General features: G+C 43.5%; 1 protein-coding gene across 7 annotated transcripts in view; it reads right to left on the reverse strand.

Moving 5' to 3' along the window:
• The window catches only part of agap1 (ArfGAP with GTPase domain, ankyrin repeat and PH domain 1), a 396,335-nt gene that overhangs the window by 331,657 nt on the left and 48,018 nt on the right, over nucleotides 1-16,660 (reverse strand). For 2 of the 7 annotated variants that reach the window (XM_062959906.1, XM_062959898.1), the window contains exon 1: nucleotides 9,164-10,553. The exons of 3 other annotated variants lie outside the window; for them this stretch is intronic. In XM_062959906.1, coding sequence (XP_062815976.1) covers nucleotides 9,164-9,917 — 754 coding nt within the window. In that variant the 5' untranslated portion in view covers nucleotides 9,918-10,553. Of the gene's footprint in view, nucleotides 1-9,163; nucleotides 10,554-16,660 lie in introns of those variants that run through there. 2 more of the 7 variants (XM_062959915.1, XM_062959924.1) reach the window with 2 other exon arrangements.

A 16,660-nucleotide genomic window follows, 5' to 3' on the forward strand; every position in this document is an offset into this window, starting at 1 on the left:
ACAGAATTTCAAATATTCTGGATTTTGCCTTTTTAAAGCTTCTAGGTCACCAAGGGCAGCTATAACAACTAAGTTTACATCAACAAGCCAACACAACATTTCTGGGCCAGCAGTAAAATTACTGTATACACCATCTGGCATACAGTTGAATTATTGTGAGCATTAATCTCTTGAGTATTTAATTCAGATTGTGACCTTAATACTCGTTCAGTTCTTAATCATCTGGCTATTTCAGTACATCTGGCATCTTCTTATCCTTCAACATGAAGCTTTTTGAATATATATGTACAGAAAAAGGGGGGAGTCCATTCAATAAACAACTGAAAATAATTGAATATTATAGCACTTACTGGCATAAGGTTTCAACCAACCCTTTTCCTTCAAAGTATGGAAATAAATTCCAATTGATATATATTGATAACTGCATGATATTGTAATGTGATTTCTTCCAAAACAATTACCATGCCAATCTAGTGATTAGCCAAAAAGTATCAGATATTCCAAGAATGTTGTGTGCTAGTTTACTTTGTAAAAATTCTACTAGGAATTCATTTCTTAGAAGAGGGCAGCTCACCATCACTCCACAACAGAGAACATTCTCATAGTCTTAACTCTGCAACAATACAGAGTACAGCTAGCAGCACAGTGAATCTTCTTCCATGGTTTACTTGCTACAATGCCAAACGGTTATCAAAGCCAAATGCTACGGTCTATCGGGTAGCATGTCACAATAGAATCAGGGTCCCTCTAGGTCAGATCCTCATTCAGCATTGAACTGCATTAATTAATATTGGGTCAATCACACACACTATCTAACCTCCTTGTGTGCATAAAATAATGAAAGTATGTACACTATCCTAAGCAACTTGTAAGAAAGGATAATATAAATAACGACTGTTTGTTTGTTTGTTTCAGGCCTGCAGAACCTGTGGCCCCTCGAGGTTTTTTTTTTTTTTTTCCATGTCAGGAACAACTTGAGAAACCGTAAGTCATTTCTGGTGTGAGAGAATTGGCCATCTGCAAGGATGTTGCCCAGGGGACGCCTGGATGTTTTGATGTTTTACCATCCTGTGGGAGGCTTCCCTCATGTCCCAGCATGGGAAGCTGGAGCTGACAGATGGGAGCTCATCCCTCTCCCCAGATTCAAACTGTCGACGTTTTGGTCGGCAGTCCTGCCAGCACAAGGCTTTAACCCATTATGCCACCGGGGGCTCCTGGCCCTCCAGGTGTTTGGGCCTCCAACTCCCAGAAGCCGTAGCCAGCTTGTCCAATGATCAGGAATTTTGGGAGCTGAAGTACAAAAAACACCTGGAGGACCACAGGTTGTGCAGGTCTGATTTATTTTGCTACTGGTGTATAAACCCATTGTTGCCCAGGTGTTGTTGGTATTACTGCCCGCCGACTTTCTCCCTTCTCGAGCTGTGAGAAGGGCTACTTCACAATGAATCCATGGCAATAATCCAGCAACGGTGGGGGGCTCCCTCATCCACACGTCACCTCTCTTTCTCAGTGACATCACAGAAGACCACTTCAGCTAGCAACAGCCTTTGTGGTATAAACAGACAAGTATACTGTACACATGTCCTATGACTTTTATATACCAACATTGAGCATACAACCCGTTTTTCTCCAAATATGGGATTCAAGGCAGCTTACAACAATTTAAAGGCGATTCATCAAAAACACAATGTAGTTTACAAAAAGAGCAATATTTTAAAGCATTATTTCAAGCAGACACACTAAAATGTATTTAAAACATATTTTCCTGTAAAAGATTAAAAATATAGCACACTGCTTTATCCACAAACTACCGTTCCATAATGAAAATTCAAAGGCCTGTCTGAATAAAAATGTTTTCACCTGCCAGTGGAAAGGGAGCAGGGAGAGGACCAACCAGACCTATTCTGGAAAGGAATTCCTGAGAACAGCCCAAGAGAAGGCTCCTCCACAGTCCACATCAAATGTGCCGGAAAACTTGAAGGGATTGAGAGAAAGTCCTCTCCTGCAGATCCTACTGCTCACATTGGCCTGTATAGGGCAATACAGTCTTTCAGAGAGTCTGGACCCAAGCCACTTAAGGTGTTAAAGGTCAAGAGCTGAACTCTGAACAGCTTCGAAAGGCTGCTCAACATATGTGTTCCAGGAGTCCAAATGAAATGTAATTAAGGCATAAGTTACTATAGCTAGATTTGACTTCTAGAGAAACAGGCACAATTGGTGCACTAGTTCTAACTTTGGAAATGCACTCCAAAATCTGGGCATTCAGGTTCAGATCCAAGTTCATGAATATGTCTGTTTTTATTGTTGTTTTTATTGCGGTTTTTATTGCTGTTTTTATTGCTCTTTTTATTGCTGTTTTTATTGTTGTTTTAAAGCTAATTGTATTGTTTTAATCTATTTCTGTAAACCGCTCCGAGCCAAACTGGGAGTATCGGTATACAAGTCTAATAAATAAATACATACATACATACATACATAAAATATGTAAAGGCTCAGGGGGAAAACCTGAAAAACTTCAGGAAAAAGGAAGTCCCCCTTCAGTTTGATGCTATTTTCCAAACAAAATAAAAATGGGTTATGAAACACTTTATTTATTTATAATGAATAAAATGGTCAACACAAGGTGTCCATATACTTATGCACTCCATGTTATTACTAAAAATTGTGCGACACATAGACTTCTATGTAAAACTATGTACAACAATGTTCCTCAAGATGATAATTCAGAGACAAAAGCTCTTGTAGGAGCCTTCACTTGGCAGTCCACAGTGAACTTCAAGGAAAGGAAAAAATAATTGCAGCCAATGATCTGATATTTGTACATATCAGGAGGAAAAAGCCAGGTGCTCTATGTCAAATAGCTTGAGAAACACTAAGATATAGTATCTGATCATTATAATCGTTAGCATGATTTCCTTTTCTCCATTTTTAAAAAATGTGAATGAATATTTTGTTCACTATGGGAAACTGGAGTAGAGAGAATAATTGCATTTGTTTTATCAGCATCAATGGTTTCTTCTGTTCTTACTGGGGGTTTTTTTGTGGGGTTTTTTTTTGCTTAATGCCCATGAATTTGGAAGAAGTTAAGGACCTGTATTGCAAATTGGGGGGGGGGGGGGGGCTTTTAAAAAGTAAATTTGTAAACTAAATAAACTGTAATGTACTTTCAATATGCCAAACATGACATAAACATTACATTAAGCTTTCCTAGGAGCATAACTTTCATCAATAAAGGCACCAATACTGCATTATTTTTCAATCTTTCCAAAACTTTATTTCCCCTCAGAAAAAAACTGCCAATTTTCATTGATATTTTAGATTTCTTTAAATTTCTCATTCCAAATTGAGAATTTTAAGGATTACATACAATAATTGTCAAGAATTTTAATGGTTCTCTCTCCATTTTTTCCTGTTGTTATTTAAAATACTTGACAATTATTGTCAGCTGATGAACTCTAGCTTCTAGTTTCTTTTGCTCCTTCAGATTTGCTCCTCCCTAACCTGTTCCATCTTTCCCTCTATATTGTCACTTCCAACATACATTTTCCATGAAGATTGTATAGGGCAAACAAATGTTGCCACAATTAGAGATGCAGCTTTATCACTTCTTCTACTGGTGAGCAGACAACAAGGCTACAGCAAACCCACCTGACATACAAGCTGTCCCACACTCTGTATTGTTGAAGGCTCTCATGGCCGGAATCACAGGGTGGTTGTATGTTTTCCGGGCTGTCTGGCCATGTTCCAGAAGTATCCTCTCCTGATGTTTCGCCCACATCTATGGCAGGCATCCCCAGAGGTTGTGAGATATGGAGAAACTAAGCAAGGAAGGTTTATATATCTGTGGAAACTGAAAGCAGAGGAGTTCCAGACATGAATCAATCAGGGGCAACTAACGACTCTGAACAAAGGCGCCCCCAGGCAGGAAGAAGCCAGGAGATGAAGCTATTCAATGCTAATTAAGGTGATTAATTACAACATTCACTGGCCTCCAACTGACAAGAGTTCTTCTCCCACCCTGGACTTTCCACAGATATATAAACATTCCTTGCTTAGTTTCTCCATCCCTCACAACCTCTGAGGACGCCTGCCATAGATGTGGGCGAAACGTCAGGAGAGAATACTTCTAGAACATGGCCATACAGCCCAGAAAACATACAACCACCCTGTCCCACACTCTCCTCAGCAAGCCACAATCTCCTCATCATTGCCCAATCTACTGGTGGAAACACTGAATTTAGAAACAACTAAGGAGAAAATTGGGTTTACATTTCTGACACACTGTTTTATAGCACACTAAGCAGTACAAAATGTCTGCAAAGACAAGAAACTTTGGCTCACTTCTAAACATATTTGAATTTCAGTGAATTCAATGTGACTTACTTCTGGACAAACATGGTTATTTATTTATTATTTACAGTATTTATATTCCGCCCTTCTCACCCCGAAGGGGACTCTGGGCGAATCACATTATATACATATAGGGCAAACATTCAATGCCCATATACACATAGAACTGAGACAGCGTTGTGCTGTTAGTAAACTTAAATTGGTGATATGCGTGTTACACCATACAAACCTACAATCAATTTAACACCATACAAAGATCCTCTTCTACCCCAATAAGAGGAAAGCACAGCCCAAAAAGCAGATGAAACTCCATCCCAGAGGGAGAGAAGAAGAGACAATATCTGCTGGATTTAATCCCCTTTCCGCACTGCCATTCCCTTTTCTTTGTGTGCCTTGTATTATTTACATTGTAAGCCTTGAAGGGAAGGGAAAATCTAATTAACAATTTGTAAGCAATCTGGGCCTTGGTGGCTGAAGAGCAGGGTGTAAATCCTCTAAATAAATACATAAATCAATAAATACAAAGAATTCTGCCTTTGATAGAAAGTCTCAACATATTTTTTTTTCAAATTGGAAGTTTAAAGAAAATGTCATCTGAATTCAAAATTCCTATCTTCCTTTGTGACAAGTATCTGAATACTGTATAGCACTGAAATTAATTTTCATTCCAAGTTTTAAAAAAAGGAAGTAGATTGGAATTAATTTTAACTCCAAGAAATAGCCTATTCCAGGACTAAAAACACAACTTCTACAAAAGCAACTCCAGGTTGCTGTTTTTACTAAAACACACTAAAACTTAACCAAAAATACAGCCAGCTAATGTTTGACTCTACAGTAAAAGCTCACTGACTCACAGCTATGAAAGGGTCAGAATTTTTCACATGTGCTTCCCATAATATGACCATAATCAAGGCAGTTAAAAGAAAGAAAAAATAATTTTCCTCCTGCCATTCTCCTGGTGCATTCTTAAAAGGAGGATTCTCCAGTATGAAATAGATTTCTACCATTAAGCATGTCTCAGCATTTCTTAGATGAAACTGAATGCTCAACCAAAAGGCATTGCTATTCCAAATGCTACCACAGTAAAAGGATTTGATTTGTTAAGCAAAATTGCCAAATGACTTTTCAACAGAATGACAGATGTATAATTAGCATTCAAGATTATCACTCAAAGCCATTCATTCCCATCAAGAAAAATGTAGATGTAGCAATAAGTTAAGTCAGTAGTTAGTCAAGGAAATTTTCTTAGTATAGAGGCAAAAATCAGGAAGTAGAATTACTTCAACTCTCCATATGGCCTACACATCTTCAGCCTAAAATATACACCCATGCCTCAGATAACAAAGCCTCTAAGAAAGAAGCTTCCTTTTGCAATCTTCTTATGCCTTTCCCCCATGTCCTCTGCCAAGCTAGACTTTTCGAAAACAATATAGACACTGGGATGGAGAGTCAGATTTTGGGCATCAAGGTTTAGCAGCATGCCTGCAGCAAACAGTACTTACTGCAAACATTTGTGGACATGTCTTGATTAGGAAAAGAAAATGATTCAGATCTAGCTGATCCTACTATAGTCATGCATGCCTTCATCCAATAAGCAAGATAAACAGCAGCTGTCTCTGAAATCCCTTGAGGAGCATGAATGAAGTTACCCAGAGAAAGAAAGAAGAGAACAAGCAAGCCTGGTCATTAGTTGCTCCAAGCATGTTTAAAAATCATAGCTCTGTAAGACTGCACATTTTAAGAAAAACAGAACAAAAGAAAAATCATTCCTGATTATGTTTTGTAAAAAAAACCTTTATGGCTGGGATGTCAAACTTATTTTCATTGAGGGCCACATCAGCTTTACTGTTGCCTTCAAGGGGCCACTAAAGCCATGAACAGAGAATCCATGAATGCAGAGGGCCAACTATAATTGTTCTACAAGTAAAGTTGTTATTGTTGTTGTTGTTATTGTTGTTGTATAGACTGCATGCTTTATAATAAGTCTTCCCTAACTTGAATCCCACGAGATACAATTTGGTCCTCAGATGTTACTGATTGACAACTCGCATCAATTTTGATTATATCCGCTATGTGGGCTGGGGATTATAGGAACTGCAACCCAACAGCACTTGTAGCTCTAGGGTTGGGGAAGGTTAAAGGGCATTTTAAAGTCAGACATCATATCCACAAGCCTTGTATCTAAATGCAAACCCCACTTTGACTAAAGAGAACTAATGGCAGTCTTCCAGATGCTCCAGATATCACACATCCATCAGCTCCTGTCATGTCTAATGAGGAAGAATGCAGGAGTTGTAGTCCAGCATCTGGAGGGCCACATAAAATGGCACACAGGGCCAGATTTGGCCCACGTGCCTTGTATCAAATATGTGCTTTAAGATGTCTCTAGAAGATTCCAAACCTTTCTGTTTCGTCATACATCGTTTATTTGACTTGGTTATGTCATTTCACATGTACCTACTGTTATTGTGAATGCAAAGTTTACAGAAACATGTTGAGTTGCTTTTGGGGGGGAGTGCTATCCCCATTCTTTCTGCCTTTAAAGTTACTGTTAAAGTTTCTGTTTGTCAACTGAGGTCATACTTGTTTTTTTTTTAATTAATATTTTTATTGCAAATAATTCCAGATGTGTCAAGACAAACCGGGTGGGGGGAGGAGAATTGAATGGAATAGGATAAAGGGTAAGGGGGTATGGGAAGTGAACTTTGAACTGAGGTCATACTTGTATATAATTACACTCCAAAATGCTCATCATTGGATCTGCCCTCAGTTATCCAAAAAAATGAAGCACATTGTCATATACCACTGTACAGGGTGTTTGAAAAAGAACTCCCTAGTTTTAAGTATAAATACATTAAAACTAGGGAGTTATTTTTCAAACACCCTGTATATACTCATGTATAAGTCAAGAGTTCTTTTAGGGGGAAAACTATGGATTTTGATATGACCTATAGATATGTCGAGGGTCATTCAGAAGAGAGGGAGAACTGCCAGCATTGCCTCAGGAGACCAGCCACCCCTGGCCACTACCACTGTTGCTGTCTTCCCACACAGGCATTTAAAAGGACCAGAAGTCCTTTTAAAGTACTTGGTGGAGCAAGTAGAGGCGTCAGTGCTCCTTTCAAGTCAGTCATCCTCAAACTGCCACCCTCCAGATGTCCGGGCCTCCAACTCCAAGCTAACAAACTGAATAGGGCTTCTGGGAGTTGAAGGGCCAAATAGCTGGAGGACCACAGTTTGAGGATGCCTGTTTTAAATTCTCCTGGGAAAGACTAAGCTCTGACTTTTTCTCACTGTACATGGAGAAGGGAACACACACACACATACGCACAAATATACATGAATTAAAGTGCATTACTTATACTAAACCATGGATAAATCAACCCAGGTTTTTTGGATGGATTTTTTAGTCTTATACATGACTATATACAGTATATACTTATAGTGAATGCATGCTCAGGGAGCAGGCTTCTTTTCTGCTGCCCTGGAGACTAGGACTTCAAATGACAGGAAAAAAGATTCACCTGAAGATTTAGAAGATCTTCCTGACTATAAGAGCTGTTCAGCAATGGAACTCTCTGCCTTGGGGTCTGGTGGGGGCTTTTAAACAGGCTGGATGGTCATCTGTCAGAGGTACTTTGATTGTATTTTTCCTGTCTAGCAAAAGGGGGCTGGACTGGACGGCCCACGTGGTCTCTTCCAACTTTATGATTCTATGATTGTTTTATAAAATAGGTATCACCCACCTATAGGAGTCAGGTATCAAATGCTTTTTTAAATGTGTATTGCTGCAGGTGCATCCATACTAGGTGTTTTGGACTTCAACTCTCAGAAATACCAATAAGCTTACCGGTTGTTAGGAATGGTGGGAGTTGAAGTCCAAGACACCTGGAAGACTGAAGTTTGCCCGTGCCTGATCTATACAAATGTACCTCCCATTTCCCTCTGATACTGCCAGTCCAACTGTGAAACCAGAGATCCCCACCTCCATCTGAGTCCCTGTGTTCTTCCCAAGAGAATGACTGGGCAAGCAAAAAGAGTTTGGTGGCTCCTGCTAGCATGATGGGCCACAAGGCAAGTCCAGCCCCAGCCCCGCATCCACCAATCTACTTTAAGAAGTGTCTTCTGCAATGTTCACAAACTGGACCAGTCGGCAATTAGATGTACAGTTTGACTATGTCATAACGCCACTCCATCCCAACATTACATTCAGTAACAGTAACAACAGGCAGCTGCTTCTGAAAAGTGAACTCTGGCCTGAACCTTCAAACAATCAGGGACTTTGCAAAACCCCAGGACACTCGGTTTCTTCTGCCAAACCCCCCAAATGTGTGTGATATATACACCAGGCATGGGCAAACTTGGGTTCTCCAGGTGTTTTGGACTTCAACTCCCACCATTCCTAACAGCCTATCGGCTGTTAGGAATAGTGGGTGGGAGTTGAAGTCCAAAACACCTGGAGGACCCAAGTTTGCCCATGCCTGTATACACACACACACACAAACACACCCCCTCCGTCCGACTGGGCTCCAGGAGCAAAGCCAACAGACAGGGTCGTTTGGCACCGGCAAAGAAAGACAAAGCTAGCTGCTGCTGTCGTGTGCGCGCCACTCCGCTGGATCGACTGACCTAGTAACCCATATTTTCATGTTTTAAGAGGCTTTCCTCCTCCTCCTCCTCCTCCTCTTCCCTGATCAAAGGGGCAACGGAAGCGGCCAGTCGGGGAACCCCAGAGGGTTGAGACCAGGAGGGCGAAGGGGGGCTTTCCTCCTCCCCCCCCTCTTCCCCCCCCCCCCCGGGACCCCAGAGGCACCTCTCCTGCCGGGGGCCTCCTCGGGGCCGCTCCTCCTCTTGCAGGCGCTGCTTCCGGCGCTGGAGGCTCGGGCGCGCGGGCCTCTCCCCAGGGGGCTCCCGAAGGGCGAGAAGACGCCGCTGAAGAAGCGGCTGAGGAGGAGGCGCCGCTCCTGAGGCGAGGAACAGCCGGCGGCGGCGGCAAGGGCGGGCTCCGAGGGGCCTTCCTCCGGCTCCTCTTCCTCCTCCTCCGGGGCCGCTTTCCTGCCGACGCTCCGCGACCGCCCCGCGCCGGGCCCGAGCGCCAGGCATCCCGAGCTGCTGTGCCGCTTGCTCCGGGCCAAAGCGCGCAGCCTCGGCCCTTCGGCGCCGCTACCGCTCCAGTGGCGGAAGCTGCAGCTCCGGCGCAAGGGCGGCGGAGGAGGAGGAGCGGGAGGGGGCGGCGGGACGCGGCTGCGGCGGGAGGACACCTTGAGGCGGCCCAGCTCCAGCTGCCCGGTGCTCAGCGCCCGGAAACTGCGGAAGGAGGCCGCTGCGCCGCGCCCCCTTGGCCCCTCCTGCTCGCCGTCTTCCTCTTCTGCCTCCTCCTCCTCCTCTTCTTCTTCTTCCTCCTCCAGGAGCAGCCCGTGCGGGGGCCACGGGGCCACGGCCAGCGCCTCCTTCTTGACCAGGGTCACCGAGATGCGGTAGACGGCCCTCCTCCTCCGCCGCGGCGCCATTGCGGCCGGGGAGGCCGGGGCCGACGCCGGGTCGCCGCCCTCCTCCAGCAGGAGCATCGCGGCTAGCCCCGGCGGCCACCGCCCCCCCGCCACCGCTTCGCCGGCTCCGTCCCTGGCGCTCCGGCCTCGAGGAGGAGGAGGAGGCGGCGGCGCGGGGGCTCCATGGGGGCGGCCCCTCCGAGCCCGGCGCGCGCCCCCCCTCCACTACATCGCGCGCCTTATTGTTGACAGGAGGCAGGGCGGGCGGGCGCGCGCGCCTCCTCCTCGCCCGCCTTCCCTTCCTGCGGGACGCGCCTGCCCGAAAGAGACAGGAGCACAAGGCAGGATGGAGGGATGGGTGGGTGGATGGCTAAGAAAGGAAAGAAGCAGGGCCGAGAGCCGGCGCTTCCTGCGCCTAATCCCTCGCCGAGACGCACACGCTCCGCCAAAGCGGAGGAGATCCCCAAGAGCTGCCTCCCCGCAAGCAGACGGGCCGCCTGCAAAGCCCGGAATGGATTCCCCTTCCTCTGCTACTGGGAAACGCCGCAAAACAACCCAACACACACAGATAGATTAGATAGATAGATGTTCTTCTGAAGATGCCAGCCACAGTTGCATGCAACCTCAAGAGAAAAATGCTTCTAGAACACAATCAAGATACAGAATGGGGGACACCTGGCTCCACAGCAGTGTGTGTGAAAAAGATATTGGCGCCCTCCTGGACAAGTTAAACGTGAGCCTACAATGTCATGCAGCGGCTAAAAAAGCCAATGGGATTTTGGCCCGCATCAGTAGGAGTCTAGTGCCTAGATCCAGGGAAGTCATGCTTCCTCTCTATTCTGCCTTGCTCAGAGCATACCTGGAATCACAATGTGTCCAGTTCCGGGCACTGCAGTTGAAGGGAGATGCTGACTCTAAGCTGGAAAGTGTCCAGAGGAGGGCGACTAAAATGATCCAAGGGTCTGGAGATCAAGCCCTATGAGGAGCGGCTGAAAGAGCTGGGCATGTTTAGCCTGCAGAAGAGAAGGCTGAGAGGAGACATGATGAGGGCCATGGATCAAGATGAGGGGAAGTCATAGGGGGGAGGGAGCAGGCTGCCCTGGAGACTAGGACGCGGAGCAACGGCTTCAAACTATAGGAAAGGAAAGGACATTTTACCTGAACATCAGAATGAACTTCCTCACTGTGAGTGCTGTTCAGCAGTGGAACTCTCTGCCCTGGACTGTGACGGAGACTCCTTTGGAGGCTTTTAAACGGAGGCTGGATGGCCATCTGTCAGGGGTGCTTTGAATGTGATTTCCTGCTTCTTGGCCGGGGGTTGGACTGGATGGCCCATGAGGTCTCTTCCAACTCTAGGATTCTATGACCATACAGCCAATAAACTATACAACACCGGAGAGGGCTTTCTCTTGCACTGCCTTAGAAAGCCAAGTCACTTTTTTTTCTAGATGGAATCTATATTTAAACCATCAAGCCAAATTCTGCCAAGCATAAAAGCTATTGAACATCTAAAAACCACAGCTTCTTAAACTGTGGGTCCCAACCCCAAATGGGGTCACCCTCAGCTCAATGTTGAGGTCCTGAATAAGTTTCTGAACATCAACAATTTTAGACATGAATCTGTTGTGCAGGGTTTACAGTGCAAAAGACACTTCAGCCACAGTACTCTATCAAAAAGGAAAATTCAGCCTCTTTAGCAAGTACACCATGTAACACAATTTTGTTCCTGAGTGATAAATGTCATTTCCTAATCAATTATATGGAAAAAAAACCATGGAAAATGTATTAAACTTTATTTTGGCAGGGCATTCCACAGCACATTTTGCTATAGTTTTTCAATAAATATCTCATTGAGTCTCAGTTGATTCCATATAGTTTTGACAACCACAAGAAGTTTCGGGAGGAGGATAATTACTTTCAAAGTAAGGACCAAAACAAAACACTCAACAGAACAGAAAAAAATCATATTTTGTTACATACTATTATTATTTTATTTATACCCCACTTTTTGTTCCCGCGGAAGAGACTCAAGGAGGCTGACATTGAAAGCATTTCAAAACAATTTAAAATCTACAAATGGACAAACATTAGAACAAGATTAAATATCATTTTTTGTATTTAAAAATTCAGTTAAAATCCATTTTAAAAAGCAAGCCTTGCAAATGCTGATTTATCATAAGGAAATGTTTGGTTTTTATACCTGTTTTCTATATACCTGGGATAATATAAGTATTTCTCAGGCCAAAAAGGGATTGCAAATGGAAAAGTCTGAGAAGCCCTGATTTGAACCACATGTGTCCAACTCCAGGCCCACAGGCCAAATTCAGCCTGTCATGTTCTTTTATGTGGCCCTGCAGATGTGCAACAATTCCTATTTTCCTCATCATTAAACATCAGTGGAGCAGATGGGAGTTGTGATACCCTCACCTCTGGGAAAGGTGCTGGTTCAGGAGTGGCTTAGTCAGTAGCGGAATTTGAATTGAGAAGCAAGGTGTGTGGATATGGATTTGCCTATGACCATACCACCCTGAATATGCCCAATCTGAATATGCCTTATCTCAGAAGCTAAGCAGGGTCAGGCCTGGTTACTACTTAGATGGGAGACCCCTGGGAATACCAGGTGCTGTAGGATATGGATTCACAAGCCACCCATGGCTTCAGTGACCCTTTGAAGACAAATGAGCTTGACATCCCTGATCTACACAGAGGCATAGCACTGGAGTGCTGCTTTGGATTTACTGTTGCTACTACTCTTCAGAAGGCTAGGTGTTCCATTTTGCCAACTTCACTGCTGGCAAGGAGGATTATTAATGAAATAGCACTTATTTCTTAATACGTGAGCTTAGAATCTCAGCCTCAAAATGTTTTACAAGAAACTCCAACATTCAGCCTCCAAGAAATTTTGGTGCATCATTTACCCACATAATGCAGGGCATAGGTGCCTTGTTTTTTCCACCTGAACTATTGTGCTGCATGCATCATTTGTATCTCTCTTTTTTTTACAACTTATATAAATGGGAATCAAAATCTGCATCATCTACCAGGAACCCTGGGAAAACATGAATATAAAACATGACAACAGCATTGTCATGTCTTACCAAACTCCTTACTACCAAAACTGGTTTCCCATTAACGGGTTTTTCCTCTAAAGTTGCAGTGTCTGTAACATCACAGCCTTCCAAAAATTTTAGTTATTGTGATAAAAAGATTAAAATGGGACCTTAATAAGCAGTGATCTGGTGTCATAAGTCACCTTTGTGAAGTTTCAAAACCCTTCTGAAGTTCTCAAATATTAATCAACAGATGCCAGTTTTTCAAACTGCCTTATCTTTTTCACCTCAGTCATCCCTTAATTGAATACAGTCACATATTTGAGTTGGAAACCATGTTTACTGTAGCTATATGGCTAATTGACAATAGCATGTATCTAAATCATTTGAGGCAATGCACAAAAATCCATGCCAGGCTTTCCAGTGAGCAGAACCGTGAAAATAGGCTTCTTACTACTGAAGAATCCATTTTTATCAGCTTTTGGTTATTCAATCAGCAGCAGGAGCACTTTCAACTACAAATACATAGTTCAAAGATTTTATTCTTTTCAGAGGTAGGGCTGCCTTTCTCACATAAATGCACAAGGTTTAATTTTCCATGATATGGTTTATAAACACCTTCTGCAAAGCAAACTACATTCCAGGAGAAAACCCCAACTCCCCTTCAAAGGCCCTGATTGTGGATTTGAAGACACACACACATGTCCTTCTTACACACTTGCTGAGAGCACTTTACAGCAACATAGTGGCATTTTAAGTACTCGGATGCTATTTCCCATTGCTACTCCCCTTAAAGAAAGTGGGAAGAAATTTCACCTCTTCGTAAATATGCCTCCTATACTTATTTGCACAATTCTCACTAAATAAATAAATTAAAGCTAATCTGAATATAGATGCATTTAGGGTTAAGAGGCAGATGTCTTGTATACCTTGATGCGGCACTGTATATCATTAACATGATGCTCCTGCAGAATGGACTGTAATGCACTGCAATACTTCATAGCTATGCAGAGGAGCTGCCTGAGTAATGGTTTGAGAACAACTTTATTCATAACATTTAAATATCACCTCCCAACCTATCAGGGCTCCCATTTTGTGATCTACAACATGAATTAAGAACTTTTAGGAAATAACTTAAAATCAGACAATTGAACTTCCCAGGACCATCAGCCACATGGAACAGGGCTGTCTTAGCTACACACTAGGAAGAAGTAAAACCAGATTAATGTACTTTTTGGGTATTGTTGTTATGTGATGTTGTGTGGTTTCTGCTCTATATGGCCATGTTCCAGCAGCATTTTCTACTGACATTTTGCCTGCATCTGTGGCTAGCATCTTCAGAGCCCCACAAACAGTGTATTACACTAATCAAGAGTTAGCTTAGGTATGAACCAGTGTGGCTCAGGAAAGAGCATAGCTAACATATGAACCAAAGCTGGGCATTTTACGCATTTAATTTCTGACAATGTTGTTACTGTAAGTTCATTTCATGCAATTCTAGCTTTATTTGTAGTCAATTTGTTAATAGCCAATGTTTTTGTAGTCAATGTTTTCAATACATTGCAATGTTTTGGTGCTAAATTCATTAATACAGTAATTACTATATAACATTACTGTATATTGAACTGCTTTTTCTCTCGATTTGTTATAAAACATGATGTTTTGGTAATTAATTTGTTTTTACAGTAAACTGTTTGCTTATATTACTGGACTCTTGTGTGGTGTAGTGGTCATAAGTATTTCCAGGCCTGGAGTGCAACACTGTGCTGGTGAAAAACATCATATCCCACCACTTTCTGTCAAGCAGTTAACGTGGTTCAATTACTATTCTTCCCAATGTAGCCAACTGGGTTCGTGGCAATAGACCAGATGCCTGCCCACCTGCCCACCTGCCTGCCCACCTGCCTGCCCAGGTGAATGTCTCCCTACAAGGGAACACTGCAATATCTGCACTCTTTTACACAATTCTGTCCAAGTTTGTTTGGCAAATACATCCAGATTAAATGTTTTATCTCTGAATTCAACCAGTTCTCATTATGTTCAGATAAAGGAATCTTACAGAGACCAGGTCCTATCTGATCTTCAAAAGTAAACATGGTCAGCCCTGCTTAGTACTTGGATGGGAGATCACCAACGAACACCAGGTGAGGAAGAAACTGGCAAAAGCACATCTGAGGGGTAGCCATAAGTTGACGGGACTTGAAGGCACATATGCATGCTTAGGAAATATAATCCACTTGTCCTGAAATGCAACCAGACTCTACACATAGCTCCTGCTTTCTTGTGGTAAAATCTCAAGTATCTTGTTTATTTCGAAGTGGCAGAATCCTGAGATTGGATGCCATGTTTTCCAAGACTCACCTCTGCAGAGAGGAGTAAGCCAGTCCATGTCATCAACACAGTGTGACGTCAAAAAGACACACACTTTGATTTCCACAGACTTCCTCCCGCAACCAGACTATTACTACCTGCCAGGCCAATCCATCTGTTTCAAAGATATGTGGTAAGGGATGCTTTCTATGAGGAGAGATTCAAATGTTTCCATAACTGCTTCTTGGTTTACATTTTCCTTTGACTCTGACCATGACCAAGTTATGCTTCCACAACAATGCTTCTTAAACTATCTGGCAAGGGGAGCCAGAAATTCCCCCTCCCTGACATGCTAAATATCAGTGCAATATTTGTAACCATGTTAATAACGGTGTTTATACTGGAAAATGTCTAGGGCTGAGGTTCTCAAACCTTTTCAGCTATGGAAAAAGTATATATAATGTATATATAATGTATATATATCAGGCATGGACTGGGCCAGTGGCAGGTGGATGTAGTGTTTGTGTGAACTAATTCACACTGTGCAAAAATAAATAAAATATTTAAAATAAAGAACAGTTTTAACCAATATAAACTTAACAGTATTTCAGTGGAAAACCCCTGGGGCCAATCAGTCCAGCCTTCCTTTCCCATGCAGGAAAAACACAATCAAAGCACCCTAACAGTTGGTCACTTGGCCTTTGTAATAATAATAATAACAATAATAGTAGTAATACTAGTAGTAATAGAAACCCCAGAGGCTATCCAGTCCAGCTCCCTTTTGCCATTGAGGAAAAACACAATCAAAGCACCCCCTTTCTACCAGGCAGAGAAAACATGATCCGCCCCCTCCCGACAGATGGCCAATGAGCCTCTGTTAAAAATCCATATCATAGAATTCTAGAGTGGGACGATACCCCCAAGAGGCTATCCGGTCCAACCATTATCTGCCAGGCCCCGATCCTCATATGTCCCTGGCACAGAACTCTCTTTTTTAAGTGGAGCTGGCCTTCTGGAGGTGTCGTTCCCCTCCCCGTTGCGCACATGCCATACTGTTTTTTGGTGCGGGGCCTTCCTCCCTTCACCCTCCTGGCTTGGCCCCTCTGCCCACCCGCTATGTTTCACCTCGTGTCCTGTGGCACATGCGGAAGGCTACTCCTCCAGTCGCATGCACACTAGGGTGGCTTCCGAACATGCCACAGTCTGTGACCTTGGGGGAAAGGCTTCCTGGTGGAGGTCTCGGGTAGCTTCTCTTTGGAGTCTGGCTGCAGGGAAAAGTGCCTGGCATTGATGAACGTGGCACCACGGGTGTGGGATCTCAGGGAGTGAGAAGGAAGGGCAGCACGGGGGCCCTCAGTGTACCCATGGAGCCCCAAGAGCTCCACAGAGCACACTTTGAGCACCACTAGTCTAGAGAGAAGAAGCTGATGACTTGTGGACCAGTGCTGGCCCACAGACTAC

Source organism: Anolis carolinensis, chromosome 1, assembly GCF_035594765.1.
Source record: "Anolis carolinensis isolate JA03-04 chromosome 1, rAnoCar3.1.pri, whole genome shotgun sequence".
NCBI classification, from domain to species: domain Eukaryota; kingdom Metazoa; phylum Chordata; class Lepidosauria; order Squamata; family Dactyloidae; genus Anolis; species Anolis carolinensis.